This window comes from Plectrocnemia conspersa, unplaced genomic scaffold, assembly GCF_051122295.1.
Source record: "Plectrocnemia conspersa isolate PC_06_02 unplaced genomic scaffold, ASM5112229v1 ptg000013l, whole genome shotgun sequence".
Classification (NCBI taxonomy): Eukaryota; Metazoa; Arthropoda; class Insecta; order Trichoptera; family Polycentropodidae; genus Plectrocnemia; species Plectrocnemia conspersa.
This window is the reverse complement of record NW_028277177.1, coordinates 10307735-10326067: the sequence shown is the minus strand read 5'-3', so window position 1 is coordinate 10326067 and position 18333 is coordinate 10307735. Positions and strand designations below refer to the sequence as shown.

At 33.4% G+C, this 18333-nt stretch overlaps 1 protein-coding gene across 44 annotated transcripts in view; it reads right to left on the bottom strand.

Annotated features, from left to right (window-relative positions):
* shot (dystonin-like protein short stop) overlaps positions 1-18333 on the bottom strand; it is a 189480-nt gene that overhangs the window by 67723 nt on the left and 103424 nt on the right. For 18 of the 44 annotated variants that reach the window (XM_088201380.1, XM_088201346.1, XM_088201347.1 and 15 more), the window contains 2 exons: positions 16031-16120; positions 15733-15903 (listed from right to left, as the gene is read on the bottom strand). In XM_088201380.1, coding sequence (XP_088057506.1) covers positions 15733-15903; positions 16031-16120 — 261 coding nt within the window. Of the gene's footprint in view, positions 1-5485; positions 6157-7325; positions 7463-15732; positions 15904-16030; positions 16121-18333 lie in introns of those variants that run through there. The other 26 variants (XM_088201339.1, XM_088201350.1, XM_088201335.1 and 23 more) reach the window with 16 other exon arrangements.

The window sequence follows — 18333 nt, the reverse complement described above, 5'->3', positions numbered from 1 at the left end:
TTTTTGTATTGTGTTTTATCCAGCCACATATCGGAAAGTTATAAGTCGCAAACCTCTTGAAAAAGGATAACACGGGTACGAAAGGAGCATGGTCATAAATACAGAACGCGGGCAGCCTACAATCACTTCCTCAAACACTCCCTCGGAGTTTCCCTGACAAGTTCAAGCCGTCAGAACTTTAAAATACTTCAAATCAAGAGGAGGCCGACTCAATCCAGACCATTGAAAATTGCAGAAGCCGTCGTTTCTCTATTCGCATCTCAACGCTCGGAAAGCAGAGTTAAGCCTGTTTTGGAAAAGCCTAGAGCATACGAATGCACCCAAAAAAATTTACGTATAACTAACATGCAAATTGTATGTGATGATATCAATGGTTGTTGAAAAGATAGGGGGATGTGATATGTGATTTATAAAAAAGTAATCGTCGCATAAAAACACCATGATTTTATTATACATCGACGATAATTCTCTTGATCGTAAATTGTCGTGCGTGGCATAGATTCAAAAGAAAACGTTAATATTCTTATCTTCATGCTAATTTACACATTTTGGACAGATTGAAATACTGATCTCTCCATAAACCATCACTAGCAGTTTACTGCGGTGTTTTAAAGATGTCTTCCTGGATTAATACTAAATCAGCATGCAACACATGGAGCACGCGGCGCTCCCCCAACCAACGGCGCATAATTTCATTGCTGTTCTGATGAGTGAACGAAAAAAGCGGGGTAATCCTCGTAGCGTGACGCTCTGCCTTCTGACCCGACAACCGTGTGTTGTATTGTGTTTTATCCGAACACCGTGCCATTGTTGTATGGCAAAACTCTAGACTGCTATTAGAAACTGCTGAAGTTGCACAAAAACTAAATACCATAAAAAATAATTATTTTTAAGATTGAACACTGTTGCTTTAATTAACCAACAGATCTAAGATAGTTAGTAAAGTGCGAGTTTTATGTAAAGCTCGGCAATAAAACATATACGTATGTTACGGACTGCACACATCTGGCTAGTGCGTATCATAAAAAGCCGCAGTCTTTTGCATCTAGTAAGCATTTATAAACGAAGCCATGATGTCATCGCCGAAACGACTCTTTTAGAGGTGAGTAACAAAATGCGCCTACGTAAGCATACCTTGTTGCATGCAAACTCTCTCGAGGCTTTAAAGTCGAGAAAAGATGAGATAACCTCTGAATGCCAACACTAACCACCACCGTTAACCGACTAATCTTAATAACGACTGGTTGGCGTGGGTGAAATTTATTAGAGGCATTCATTGCGGTCACACTATCAACGGTCATGGGAATGCGATATATCATTTTGAGAACATTTAATTGTAACGCGAGTTTGGCGCTACTCCGCTCGTCGAAGTCTATCGAGAAAATATCTAGTATTACACGTACTAAATTTTTTTCATGACAATAATCAGCATTCATTAAACGGTAAATGCAGTAGTGACATTCAGAACGACATTCCGAAGGTTCGTCTCATTATTGATAGATCGTAATCGGTAATCACAATGAAAATATAGTCATAGTACCTTGAATATTACAGTTTAATTAACCATTCGAAACAATGCAACAGAGTGCAGAGGCAACATTAAAAAGGGAAAAAACAGCTGATGTAACGGAAGTCCGTCCAGGTGTGTGCTCGCATGTGACCTTCCTTGTAAGTGGAAACATTAAAAATACATCTTTCTCCGACGAACGATATAAAAATGATATAGTTGAGATTGAATTGCGGGAATAGCGTATTCAAGGTGAAATTATGCGCTCCACTTGTGAATGGGCGTAGTATCAAAGATAATATTTCAAAGAAAGAAACTACGCCACTACTTAGCATTAATACTATCGTACGAAATAGTTGTATGCTTGTAAAATACATAACGGACATAATTAGGGCCGAATGTTGGAAAGAATAATGGCGATGCGTAGGATTGCGGCAAACATAGTAAGGCAGATATGGACAGTAAATTGTACGCGCAATAAATCGTTCATAACAAAAAGTAATAATGACCGCGCAAACTTAACATAATTTATTGCCCGTGAAGCGGTTGGACTCTATGCATAATATTATATTTATAATATCGATTGAGTAGTATAATATTTTTATTTATTAAATTAAATATTAGTATAGTAAATTGCAAGGCGCTGAAACTTGCTATATAAACATAATTTATTAGTCAGTCCGTCATATCGATTATTATGATAATATTAAAGGTAGATTTGTTTTTAAATAAAATTGTATGTACATAACAACCGAGTTTCACACATGAAACAAGACCTACATTATAATATTATGCAAAGCAATAATTGTGCAAAATTATCATAATATTGTAATCGTAACTGGCTTCAACAGTGTACACATATTATTATTAACCAGAGTTTACAATTGCTCAAATTTTTTAGATTAAGTAAAAATATAATAATAAATATTATTAAAAAAATTATTTATCCATATAGATATTATACATTATCTCATTGTTAAGGTGCAAAAGATCCTACAGTCTATTTATTTTCAAGAATTGGTCGACATTGACAAATATACGCAGAAATCTTATGAACAACAAACAAAACCGCAAGAATTATGTAGGTTTCTGTATATAAAAGTATTAAAAAATATTTAAAAAATTTATTATTATTTTATTATGTCGGATTCATTTGCTGAAACCACTCTTTCATTAACAATTGAAAGGATTAACTAATGCTTAAGTCATAAAAAGGTAAATTCGGTTTGTGATACAGCGTTTTAACTGTCTAAGAAAAAAATGGGTTTCATCGTTAAAATAGGACACCGCCGTGGGAATCCTTGATCAGCTTAAGTCACAAGGTATACGCTATAAATCAGAAAGGATTCAAATATCCATCATTTTAATGATACTATTAGCATCCACACTTGAACATCGACTTCGAAGTTCAAGTCATCAGAACTTCAAGAGCTTTCCAATCAAGGATGTCATTTGAAAGAGGCAGGTGGGAGCATTTTCCTCCCCTTGAATTTGTCTATGCATGCCATTTAATAAAATACTATGAATTTTAATGAAATGTTTTTCCTGATTCTGAAACCTGAAATTCTCGAGTTATCTCTCAAAGAAAATCTAAAACAACAGTTTCGAATCTATCCTGAAAATATTTTTTTAAATGTCATTTCAGTGAAATTATATCGGAATACATTTTCACTGGTAGATATATATTTTTACCAGTGAAAATATAATTTAACTGATTTTTTTTAATAAATTATATTTTTTTTTAATAATATTTAACTGATTTGAAAATACAATTTATATTTTTAATTTTATCTCAATTTTTGTTGTTAAACATTTTTACTTCAAGATAGGGGATTAGGTAGACTAACGAATTCAGCAAAAATATTTATAATAACTATTTTTAGAGCAAGTTTCATGTCAATATGATTAAAATTACGGCAGTTATCGTGTCCTTAAATTTTTTTGACGTTAACCAAATGACAAAAAACGCTTAATTTTTATTTTCATTTAATTACTATAGATAAAGTTTTTTCTCTAATATATTTTTTAACAGAGCTATGATTTTTTATGTTGTGAATAGCCGCCATTTTTAAAAAATATCATCAATCGGTTGGCATTTTATTTAAATAAGGCGAAGAAAAACATTTGCTATTGGAGTCAGAAAATTTTGGATTTGAGCGAAAATTTTGGATTATTACATAGCAATATCTCACTGTACAATGGTTAAGAAAGATTTCAATATGTATGATACATGCGTTATTTTTTATTGAGAATATGAAAAAGTAAAAATATGTATAACTTATATCTTATTAATAAATAGAGTGAAGTAAGCAATGAATGTATTGCAAGTGTACATGCAAGTATTATGAGCTCCATATAGATTTAACTTTAAAAAATATTAATCTTCTGATCTTTTCTACGCAGCTTACGTTTTAATGTGCTATCCGAATAGGTTTTGTTAAAAAAAAAACATATCGCTTTTACAATAAATCTTCGTACCGGAAACTAGTATTTTAATCTGTAAATATGCTGTTTCTTTTTTACAAAATTTTACATGAAAAATTACATTTTCGTCGAACTTTTGTGGCCCGTTCTCCGCAAACGTGTGAACGAGTAATCTAATATAAGCAACTATTTTTTATAACAACCAAGAATTCAATTCATCATCGCCATCATACTTGCTCGCGTACGCAACAGAATTGATTAATTATTAAACTGATGTGAATGATGTATATGTATGTGTAGATATATGCATCTGGACGAAAAAAAAGTAAATTTTCACAGGATTGTCTGCTAGTTCAGTAACAACAATTATAAAATGTTTCGCAAAAAAAAACAGTGGCTAGAGAGAGGGACCGTGTTCAAGCTCACCTCGGTTAACAACGCGACATTAACCGTTTATTATGCAAGAGCCGTCGTACGAAAAAGGAAATCCTCGATTTTCCTATCCGCGGCGACGACTATCTATACACATAGTTTGGTAACGTTTTGTGGGAACTGGATGTTATGTGTCTTATATTTTTTTCCCATTAAAGCCATTAATAAAACACTCATTCGTCTTGTTAATGGCGTTCTGCTACAGGGGCGCTGAAAACAATAAAACAGCCTATGATGTTACGAGCGCTGTTAAATTTTCAGATTTCTAATGCATCTCGCAAAAATATGCAAAGATCGCTATCGAATATGCATTTTCCATTCCAAATAGCAACGGATCGGGTGCTATTATTAAATGCTTTATGGCCGACGACCACGCCATCTTGTACGTAAGATTAAACATCGGACACAAGTTAAGAATTGGATATTCTGATGAGCGTCCGACGGCCATATATGAGCGTACAGTGCTAAGAAGCCATATATGTACAGGTAGACAATGATCGGATGAGAGCAACGACACATATCAACAATAAGTCATAAATAGGACATATATTGAACAAGCGACAATTATGACCAATCGCGTTGAGAGGGTTGGTGATGAAGATGCTATTTCCGACGGTGGATCAAGTTGACTAACCGCGGGTGAGTCATGCGATTTTTTTACATACACCACACACTTCTCAAAACTTGTCCATCTCATTAAAAGCTCACGAATATAACACTTATTAGAGAACGTTCTAGGTAAATGCAAATATTAGTTCATAAAAGCTTTATGTAGGTAAGTGTATCTGTAAGTAATCTTATATATAATTATTTTAAAACGTCGTGTTGATTATTCTAAAATGATCTAAATAAATTTAATGAATTTAAAAGCAAACAATACTTGCGTCAATTAAAGTTAAAGCTAATGAAAAAAATGTATCGATTTAAAAGATAACACTCATTCATATAGCACACAAAAATAATTTAACAAACATGTATATATAGTACGTAAATTGATTAATTTGCAAGTTTCATGAAATGGCTTAAGTGAAAATCGGATTAGACGCAAAACGTATCGTATTACATTACTTCCTACTTGTATGTTTATAGCCGTTCAATGTGTGTCACACACGTTTTATTTACCTTTACACGCCTAGGTTGTATAGCTTTGACTGCAGTAGTTTTAGCATATTCAGTCGAATCTTTGATTTCTCTTCCGGCCGCTCTCCTCGTGAGCTCGTGAGGCACAGATTTTTCTTCGCCTCTCGATAGAGTAGTCACCTTGCGAACTATCCTGGTCGTGATCCTTCTGGTGCCGTTCTCGTGCTTCCTCGACACTTTCGTCGATTCTAAAGACGATCCCAACACCTCTGTGGATAGTCGTTTTTTAGTGTATATTGCCAGCAGGCTGTCGTCCGCGCCATAGGACGTCGCCAGAGCGCTGGCCTCGTCGAATTCGAAATGGGTTTGGTTTCCGTCATGGACTATTCTTCCGCTGTAAGGGTCCGCTGAACTTCCGTTATTCGCAGGTGACGCATTGATCGACATACCGCTGTTGATGCTGGTGGTAATCGGAGGGCCGGTCTTCTTCAGGCTCGACTTGAGCGGCCTCGAAGCCGACGACGACGACGCCATGGCGGTTCTTTGATATTCGTCATGGTCGCCCTCTAGAGTAGCCTGGACGAAGAGTCGCTTGTTTGCGCCGCTGCCCTGCGTGTCTTTCACAAATCTATACATCGACATTTTCGCACTGACATTTCTCGTTCGGTTCGTTCGGTCGACTCGCGCGTTCGCGAAAGATCTGGTATAGCACACTGACGAATTTCACACAGCAATTACAATTAAATTTGACAAACACGCCCGCCTAAAAACCCTATTCTCACGTGAGCGCACAAAGACTTAATTAGGTTGATTATTAGGTACTAAATGAGACGAGGCGCCGGCGAGAGCGCTTATGAGAGAATGAATCACGTTTGGGAGGAGTTCACACTGTCCACATTCGCAGGATGCTGGATATTTTTAGATGTCTATTGTCTTGCCATAAGCGTATGAATCGTTAAAGGAACGTCCGGTTTTACACAAAATTCAGAATGAAAAAAAAATCATTTATAAGCTAAACAGCTTCTGTAGATTTACATAAATGGCACAAAACAAAGCGGTGTCATTGCATATCAAACTTGTCTTAAACTCCGACAATGTTTTCGTGATCGCCAGATAATTCATAAAGTATATCTACATATATGAAATTTTTATTAAATTTAAATATGTATATTTTAATAAGCACATGTAATTTAATCATCAAACGTAAAATTAGTATAATATGCACTTATTATAAAAAAAGCTCATAAAAACTGCAATGATATTTTTTGCAAATGTGGTTCGTGTCACATGTAAATACATACGTATAAATTTATATGAAAATTTTGAGTTTATTCTAATCTAATAATATTTTGCTTTATAAAAATAATTTAAATAGAGATTCTATGGATCTATCGTTATAAAATATACAAAGTCACGGGTTTATCAGCTTTATAAAATATATGTAATGATCCTTTCCGTAATCATAATGTTAATAATGCACTAAAAACGCACTCAAATATTAATATAATATTAAGAACAAAATGAAAATCCTTCATATGTCTCAATTTAGCGATTCTTATAAGACAAATGTCATTGGAGAAGTGGGCGTTGACGTCGCACGTGTGACGAAAATGTTAATCAGGTAAACACCGCCGCCTATAGAATGCGAAAACACACTCAAACAAAGTATTTAAGATCATAAACAATTGCTTATCTTGAGTTCGGAAATTTGATAAGAATAAATTCATGTGTATGTACATAAGAACGTATCAAACATAATTAAAATAGCAACACATGAAGTAAAAAACGGAGAGGCAAAGGTTGTATTGCCATGTGAAATTTGACACGTCTTTGACAGGTGATTATCGGCATAGGGAAGCCCTTTCTGCGTATTGTTTACAACACCTGGTCACCGGCTACACACATAGGTTTTATTATGCAATCGCGCGCGTATCGTATGTATAATATAATGGAACTCGGGTGTAGTTAAAACGCAGTAGTGTAACAACGTGCTACACCGGCCGGCGGTGGCACGAGACTAGCGGACCGTTTCAACAATCGCAGGTGAGTGGGAGGGGACACCTTGGCCAGAGTCGGAGGCAATGCACACCAGCTGGCGCCCCCGCATCCTCGGCAGACATGCCAGCTCCGTGGACCGTCTCGGTCGCCATCTTGAGCACCAGGATGTTGCAGTGCGCTTCGATGGCATAGAATCAATCGAGAATCGCAATAGTGATGGTTCACGCATTGTGAGGCAGTTGCTGACCTTTCCGCTTGACTGGCCGGGCTTAGATGCAGGGCTTGTTGTTTGATTCTTTAAAACTATTTCACTAAAAGAGTTCCGCTTCGGGCGCCGAAATGATCGAATTCAAGCTGAGCAAAAAAACTCGTGACTCGTAGAACTAGATCAAACAAACAATGCGGATGATGTTATCTGGTGTTTTAATATGGCAACAGAGCTGCATCAATTTTTAATTTACAATTAAAACAGTGCTGGTGGTATTCAATCAGTTAACAATTGTTCTTCATTGAAATAGATATTCTATATTAGAAATATCAAATTGTGTCTTTAAATATAAGATGCAACATAGAGCAAAGAGATTTTGCGGCGATTAAAGTAATCAGCATTTTATTTGTACAATTTTAGATAACGAGCGAAGTCTTGTATACATATGATCCTCTAAAGTAGAAACCTCAAGTCATGAATTTTAAATATTTAAAAATTAATGGTTTGGAGTTTTTCAATGTAATCAATTTTTGGGTATTTTAACACAATAAATGATGTGTGACAAAAATAAGATACATAAGGACTTTAACATTGATTACATAACATGTAAACCTCTATCTTCACATTTTAGTCTATAACAGGGGCTGCCAAACCAAATGATCTTGCAGGCCAATGTGGAAATACATCATAACTCCGTGGACTACATATAAAAGTATATACCCCCATATTAGATTTAGATACACTTTAGATATTTTTTTGGAGTGAAAAATTGAATCACAATGAATTATTATTATTTTGTTTACTATTATTCTTACATGTAAACATAGATAATATAATAATAATGATACTAAACGTACATTGTAAAGAATCATTGTAAAGAAATTAAAAATCTCAATTATGCCAAGTAAAAATAAAAATCTAAGCATAAAGTTTCCATTGTTATGCAGTATTTGAGAACAACCATTTAAAGTGATAAATTACAGATTAGAGATAAAATATATGACGTATATGAGTATATATAGATTTTATTGCAAACTTAATTAATAAAACGATATTAATAATCATGTTTTGCACAAATTATGATATAAAATAAATGGTTTAATATAAGATATAAATATGTACATACATAATATCAATTTATTAATGAATATTAAAAATACTATAAAATTATGAATTTTATTAGCAAACATATATGCTGTTTTCTACGACTTAGATAAGTATACTAAGTTGTTATACTGGTTTAGTGTGTTTGTGTATTAAATTATATTTAAAAAAAATCAACTGTTAATTATGATGATAAACTATATTGATCACCTATCAAAGCAAAAGTATATCAATTCATAACCGTAAAGCAAAATTGTATAACATAATTACATCATCGACTGCAAATACGTGCGCAAAATTATAAGACACGATCTTAGAGAAGAACCGTTGTTTTTACGATTGAGTTAAAGGGCAAATGTTGAAGTTCAAAATCCGCATTAATAAATATGAAAAATATAATACACAATGACAATAAAATCATGTAACAGTACAAATCAATCTAATTTCAGCGTTTAATTGGACCACAATAGCACCGAATGAGACTCAGGTAGGTAACAATGAAACAGTTAACTCTAATAAAACGATTCTCACAGTTCGTGAACGGTTCGATATCGATCGCACGAACCTCCCGAGACGTGATCTTTGGTTTAGCTTCGGATGCGAATCGTTCGAAAGCGATTTTCTGGTAATTCAAGAATGCGACTAATTGCACCGACTGAAGGCCTTGAACTCCGCTAGAAAAGCAAGCGAGATGTTTTTACTTTTAGTTTTTTTTACAGTAACGGACCACCGTTAAAAAAATACGATAAATTATGATAATTTTCACGCGTATAAAAAATCGTTCTTGAAAGGTAGCCAGATGATTGGGTCATTTTTTGTGTTCATGCTAAGCGAACCGTTCAATTAAATTTATGTTTATTTTTTTTTTTTAGAATATAATAATGAAAACTATGCAATTGAGTGATAAATAAAATTATATTTATAAATATATGTAATAATATTTTACATGAAAAAAAAGAAAATAATTTTAGCAAAGTTTCAAACCAAAAGAAAATTTATTCTAAAAATAGATAGTGATGCCATCTGTAGTGAAAATAATGAACTTTATTTTTTATAGTTATTATTGATGGAACATCAACAGTATGATTTACATAAATTACGCGCACGTCTAGGTATGCAATCGAGCAATTATAATAATACATGCAAAATGACAATAAATCACAATTTAACGCCGTAAAGCTTCAATTATACAATCTGATCTTGACCTCAAGGCAGGTATATCGTAAGAAAAAAAAACACAAGACGTTGATTTAGATCAGATCGTATGGAAAACCTTGCGCGTCCATAGATCTAGCCCACGCTTCCAGTCGTCAACAAATCGCCTACATCTTCGGTTCAAGTGTCCACCTTACAAGGTGACAACATCTGGTCAGAATCGGAGGCACAAGAACGATTTTCCTAGATGAACCGAGCTCAAAATCCTTATTTAAGCTCAAAAGGGATTACCCAACGCCGCTTAGGCTTTTCCGCCCACGGCGCGATTGATAATATGATTTTCACACCAGATGGCACGCGATCCTTCGACCCACGAGAGAGCCTTGAAAGAGACTAGACATTATCTGGCGACTCGATGCCAAATCTCCTACGCTTGTCGCCACATATCTAGGGCAGCCCACGAAGAGGAAGTAGGCTTTTAGTAAAACGCATTTTTTACCCTTGCAATTAAATTTGAAACACGCGTGAAATGAATTAACATTCCAAAGCATTTTGAACGACGCGCACAAAAAATCGAGAATGAGGCAATCGTCTAATTGGAGCCAAAAAGCTTAATTTATTTGACGAAATCCTTTCCTCGATGTTGCGGCAACGCCCTCGAACGAAATTGTTCTTTCGCCATAGAGGGAATCGACGTGGCTTATATATCCATATTCGCATCGCAATTAATGACATCACAACCCTTTCTCTAATCTAACTGCATACTGTAACAGCGACAGTGACGCCATTACACGCGGCCTCACTCGACTTGATTTTCCGCAATTTTTTCTCTCGAACACACAGTGATGTCATGATGGTCAACTTCCGCGAAATTGTATATAAATCAAATTTGACCATAATAAGAAGTTTGTAATGATGGCATATTTATTTTTGCACCTATTTGGCGCCAATGTCATTTTTTTCTTAGCTATTCACACACGGAAAATAACAGTACGGCGTAAGAGGCGAAGGATGCGCGCAATTACAGCGGAGCAATTACCCTGTCAAAAGATGATTCTGTGGAGTAAATTTCAATTACGGAACGTCAAAATCGGCGTCGAATAAATTAAGTTCTAAAACACTAAGCGTCTGCTATGGGTCAAGATGAGGATGACGATAAAAAATCCCAACCCGTCTCACCTGATAGCATCTCGCGAAGTTATCTGTCAACTAAATGACGGTTGAAAAAGTCAGTGTTTCTAAAGTCTTACTGATATTATACATAAATAATATGTAAGAACCTGATAAAGAATAAGCCATGCTTTTAATTAATCTATAGCATCACACTCAAAGTATAACTAATGTTGATACTAGGGCGTGCATTACCAGTTTTCGGTAAACCGGTATTACCGGTAAATAGAGCTAAATACATAAAAAAATAGCATTTTTTACCCATTAACGTAATTTTATTTTTAATCTAAGATATTATGTCACGAACTTTGCACCGGACAAGATTTTGGTGCTATTTTTTTTCTATAAATATGTGAAATTATTTCTGTTAATCTTAGTTAAAATGCCATTAAGATATAAGATATAGCTCATAAGTCAAATAATTTGTAATTCACAAATAATTCGCCCGATCATTGGGTATTCCAATCAATTATTCGTTAGTGTACTGTAAGATCTTGCGAAGTTCAGTTACATTAAATTTAAAAAATTGTGATATTTCATACATATTGTCAATGTAATAAAACGATTGATTAATGCAAGTGGAGAGATATTTAATTGAAGTAAAAATTAAAATGTACAAATGAAGGAAAAAACTTGCAAATTATAAATATATAAAAGTAATAGAAAGTCAAGTAACTAACAATATAACGATTATGCAAAGGCAGTAAGAGATATGATATACTTCATTTGAGAAAAAAAATATTTACAATAAGAATTTATATTAATTATCTTGTAACAATTCAGCAAAGTGAAGAATCAATCTAAAATTAGATCTAGCTCAATCGATTATGTTTTTTTAACCTAATGAGATTTCCGCGTTTTTTTCAATATTAATAATTAGACGAAGACTATAATTAATTATTATTGTTTGTTAAATACAAACAACATATTCACTATGATCTGAAGTAGCTCATTATTAGAGAACTTTTACAAAAATCAAGGTAAACATAATCTGTGTTGATCGATCGGAATTATATTTATATAATAATCCGATCTCCCAGACACGATAGGAATTAAAAAAAACACCAAGGTCCAAAATGGGATTCGAGTCTTTTAGGTCAATGGTCAGAGATAATTTATAGTATTTGACTATTAATTATAATTTTATTAGTATGAGAGATCCTAGATTCACTTATAAGCAAAGTTTCTACCAAGTTAACTATGAACTAATGAACAAACCTAGTGAAGATATTAATGAAAAACCACAAAACAAAATTATATAGAATTTGAACACCAATTTGAAATTGAACAAAAGAAACATGTTTAAATTGAGAAATGTTCTTTGAGCTAAAAAAAGCTTAAGATAAGAATAAAAGATAACGATACAGTGATTATATATTTTTAATACCATTATCTGTTAAATTATCACATATTATTACATCATAAATAATGTAAACATACATTAGTCGAAGTGTGAAAATAAACAAGGAAAATTGGTTATTTATGTTTAATTCAAATATACATATATGTCATGGTAAAATACGCAAAAAATAGATCAAACTATTATGCATTTGTTTCTACTATAATAAACTCAAAAGTATTGAGAAACGTTGCTGATGAGATCATCCTTATATGACTAGAGTTCTCGTTAATTTCGGCGACCGCAATTCATTACATTGGCCAGACAGGTAGTGTAGATAGGATAACATTCCACCGTGTGTCCCATATAAATAAAAAACGACCAAAATCGAGCTCGCAGATCCGGTAGCATTGAGATCGTAAAAAACTTTATGCAATAATTTCCATAAAATATTACTGAAAAAGTTATGTGCGCCTTCACGCCTACGCTGTGATTTTTTCACTGTGCAAACATTATATAATACACAGTGCGACCTTTGGCGGATGACATAATTGTACGCACACACAATCGGTGTCGATTATATCAATAATTCAATACCCAGCCTCCGAATGACATGATTTTTTTATCCGAACTGCTGCGACAAGGCTGCGTGCAATTGATTGGTGTGTTTGCGTAAAAACTTCGCGATGGCGCTAACAGATGGCACGCGACGGCAATGCTGATTATGCGAAAATCGCTAATCTGACGGGCGGATCTGATCTCTCTCGTGTTGTTGTGACATTTGACGTGACAGGTTAGCAATGGAGTGCGAATTTACAGAAACGCGAAGATGTTTCGAGGTTTTATTACATTTATTAGCATTCCGTGGAGTGCGGCATTAGCCTTGTTTGGTCGATGGACAAAGCGCATCTTTAGATAGGGATCTTTTTATTTGATTACTCATAATATAAACAATGCCCATAATAATAATATAAATAAAACATAATTTTATTTATTTGAATAAGAATTGATATAGCATAAATATAAAATATTGAATACATTGTTTATTAATTTTAAATTAGATACTTGAACCAATTGAAATATTCTTGGTAATGTGCGACATGCTTTGGAAGAAGTTAGGCGGTGGCACTAGCGTCGTTATGAGAATTATTGCTTGTACTAAATATTATATTATTCTCTATCCTGCTTATCAAAAGCGGTGTTCTGCGGATTCTTTGTAAAATTAAGGGTTACACGAAAAATACACATGAACCGGTTCACGCGCAGAATGGGATATTAAGAGATAATAATTGATAGTCCGATTTGTCAGGAATTATTTTTTATTAAATCTTCCGTTTTAACCTGACAGGCAAATCTATACCAACTGAATATGTCAATGGGACATAGTGAATACCTACAGGTAAGTATTACACACCAGATTGAAAGTCTGGGAATTGTTGACATCTATATTATTAATTATAAAGTATTATGTGCTATACAATTCATAATCAATATATGTCGCTGCAGCTGGGGCCGATTATTTAATAGCGCATTTTTCTATAAATAAAAATTCGAGTCCCGCTGTTGGGGCTCGAACCCGCAACCTCAGAGTTACTAGTCGGAGAAGTTACGGACTACGCTATTCCGTCCTTATATTATAAAAACATGACCTTAAACCTTGCTATAAAAACAACATGCAAAAGCATTTGTCGAGTCAGTGTATGTGTATGTAGGGAGGAAAAAACGAAAATTGCGAAAGAAATTCTCTCAAAATTGCAATTGACGCTAGGAATAAAATTATACGCTCGGTGTATATAATATTAAATAGATAGATAAATAACACAATACGTTTAATCAATTTTATACCCTGGCAAAAAATAATTTATTTTATTAAAATTATTCAAGTTGGAGTCGGAGTAGGAGTCAGAACATACTAAAAGTCTGAGTCTTAAATTTTGAAACGATTCGACAGCTATGAAAATATCATAAAATCGCTATTTAAATATACTGTCCGTTGATTGAAACATATAAGGTAACCGACCTTTTCTTCACCTGACAAGTGGTTTCAAAATCAGATGAATTTAAAAAAAATCGTTTTCTATTATAAGACTACTAATAATAAGATTTCAAGACCGAATAAAAAAGCATGACATCCATCGAAACACAATATTGTATTTATAGTAGGTATTATTACTTATTAAGTTAAAAAAAATACAACCTATATTAGAACTGTTGAAATTTCAACACCGCTAAAAATCATACTTCACTGTACATAAGTACTTATAGTATTTTTGGGCAAACAATGGCATTGTGGATAAATGCTCTTATGATACAGGATGTCCTATATTTTCTTCTCATCTAAAGTAAAATATAATTCAATGTAATAGAATACTATTTACAATAACTGCCATAATAATCACTTGATATAAATAGTTAATAAGAGATGTCTTCATAAAAACATCCTTACACCATTAAAAACACATACTCCTATGTACATATATACATAGTATAGACTGCAATATGTAACCTAATTCGTTTCCCAAGATAGTAATAAATAACGAAAAATACATGGTATATAGATGTATTTAATTCGCAAAATGTAGCTAAAGGCGTAGATTCGTGCAGTTTGTCATTGTAATTAAAATTCCAAATCAAAAATACGGTTTTTTCCGTAGAACGGCATTATAAAACCATCAAGAAATTATAATAAAATTATTGTTAGATACCGCAACTAAAAAAACGATACCATTGTTCTGTAACAATTAAATTAAAGTTTGATTTCTAAAAAATGCTTATCTACGTAAGCTCTTAATATTTTTTTCTAGCCGCAAAAAAATGCAGTTATAACTGTATACTATATTTTTTACTTCACTATGACCTCATCGACATCTCTGCAATTCCTATAGAATTTCCGCTAAGCATGTTGAACAATTTTACCGTCTATGATCTCACGTAAAAAATATACAAAATCGAGTAGTGACCTTTACAATTTTCCTTGATGACCTCAAAAAAAAACACGACCTTATACTTGTGATCTTTAAAACCTATAGCCCAAGTTCAATTGTTACGAAACGTAACAAATCATTTGACCTTATATTTCCGATTCCGCCCACGATCGATAAAAATATCATACCAAAAAACAATTTAAATCGGCATACATTGCCCAACGAAATTAACCAAGTGAAGAGCTTCTCAAAGACGAACGTTTAAACTCATCGTAAATATTGACGGTCTAAACGCGCTAATTGTACGATAAAATATTGCAAAATGTATAAACGTTACACTGATCGAAAAATTCCTGCGAGTCGATAAATTAACAAAAAAAAAAACACTTACTTGGAAGTGCAGAATGATGGTCCATATCAATCCGAGGGTGAGCTTGTGGTTCCCGTCTACGATCTCTTCAGCTCTGATGTTCACCAGCTTGATGTTTTTATACCTCAAGAAGTCCAGTGTCATCTGAACATTCTGAAGCATGTGGAAGCGCATGCGCCCCTTTTCGCGCGGCTATTTGTAAAAAAATAACGTTTATTAAATTGGGTTATCTTTTAACGCCAAGCTGACACGAAACGTTTTAGCGAAAGTCAGGAAATTACATTTTTATAGGGCATTATATATAATATATAATACTTACAAGGTGCTCGCCAGTTAGCACCTCCAGCAGCGATATGAGGTTCAGCCCATCCTTAAGATCTTCGAATAGATCGTTCACATGACGGTTGGCCTGAAACAAATCGAACATATTAAAATGACGAAAAATAAAAAATATTTAATAAGATGCAAATAAACAAATACAACATCGAAAGCGTATTCTCTCACATACGTAAAGCTCGTAAGCATATATAATAAAATAAAATAAATTATGTGTTTATGTAACATGAAAGCAAAATATGACCTAAATTGAAATTAATTTTATGGTGAAACTTCATATTAGATTACACATATTATTGTGCATGAATAAAACATCCAGCGCGTTGTAAAGAAATGCGTGCATAGAATTAATTACCATATATGTACAACTTGTGTGAATCGATGCTCATTTAATTGAACTAAATAATCTGTTAATCAAAGGGTTTCCTTCGCACCTATGCATATAAAAATATCAACATGAATCACTCGGATCGAGAAAAAACTGGTATTTGCCTGAACATAGTTTTCATGCCATATTTATATGTAAATGCAACACATGCAGCGCTTAACTTTTATAAATCGCGGTTCAATTAGATTTATTTACTTTGATTTTGATCGCGTGTTTTCACAGTTATGTTCGTGTGCGAGTACTACTGAAATTATTTGAATATACACGAAAAGCCCTTGACACTTTTGGGCGGGTAACATGTCACGTAAAACGTGTAACAGTCAAGGACGAATCCGCATTGTTTATTTACGTATGTACTAAGTAGTAAACGTTTGGCACGACATTACTGATAAGGGTTAAAACTAAGTCTGCATTGTTGTGCTTTTATTTTTGAAAGCACTTTGATGAGTCATGAATGACATTAGCGTGTAAAAGATAGCTTAAGTAATATTAATGTTTAATGACTCAGAAATATAATGAGAACAAATATCAATAAATGTATAAATTTGTATCAGTTATGTGGAGGTATTCGGATTTAAATACACTTAAGTTGTGATCTTGGTTGATTTTTGTTTAATGAGAAAAAAATACCCTTTAACCTGTGTTAAGATAAAATAACATTTCTTCAAAATCAGTTAACTATGGACGAAAAATATGTACTTTATTCGTACGTGACTAAGAAAAACAGTGGATATCTCACGCAAAAAGGCAATTGCAACTCCTAAATCTGAATCGCATCCTAAATATGCTTTTCTTTGTGTATGGTGGGATTCCAAAGATTTTTTAAATGTTAAAACAAGGTAAAGCGGTGATGGCAGAAGTGTATAGTAAACTTTTAACTCGATTGAGTGTTGAATTGAATGAAAAGTTACCATCTCTAGTGAATAGACAAAAAAATATTCTCCATCATAACAAACAACACACTACTAAATTGACTCGGGATAAAATCTGCAGCTTTGGTTGAGAAGTTTTATTGCAACCCCCATATTCACTTGTTTCTTCAAATGAAGCATTTATTAACCCTTTCACCGCGGCTAGTATTTTTACGCCCCATTTCGAAATTTGTTAATATGTGGGAGACAGCTATTCATGCAATATTTTTAAAAATATTATGGTTCAGTGCTTTACAGCCTTAAATTATACTAAATAACCATTGTTTATGGCACCTTTAGGTGCCCAATAGTACTGGCGATTTTCTTGATGACTTCTATAGAAGCCATCTGCGGTGAAAGGGTTGTTAATTCAATTAATTTTTATTTATAAACCAAAAAATTATTACAAATAGGGCAGTAGTGATTTATAAGAAAGGTAGAAAAAGGTTAAATAAATCGATAAAAAATATTTAATATGTTAAAAAAACAGTTAATAATAAAAACGTCATTACTTCTGGATCCACCTAATATACGAATGAACTCAACTAATACAGTGAAATCTCAGTATAACGAAGCTCACGGAACCGATGAAAAAATTTCGTTTTACTGAAAATTCGTTATATTGAATGTAAAGATGATATATTTTTATTTTATTTTTAATTACCATATTACTACAGCATCAAAATAACTTCTTATAAGATTTATCGTTTTTTGCCCATTTTTAAGAAAAATAGTTTTAGGGTCGGCAAAACACTTTGAATGTCGCTTGTGAACACATCTCAATTCGGAGAAATTTTGTGCCTAGTTATAACGTAATTTTTAAATTCGAATCAAAATATTTCGTTATATTGAGATCAGTCTTCGTTACAACGAAAACATTTTTCGGGGACAAATTAAAGATTCGTTATATTGAGAATTTCGTTATTTCGGTATTCGTTACAGAAATTTCACTGTAATTGCTTGCTTCTCGAATGCAAGTGTAAATCT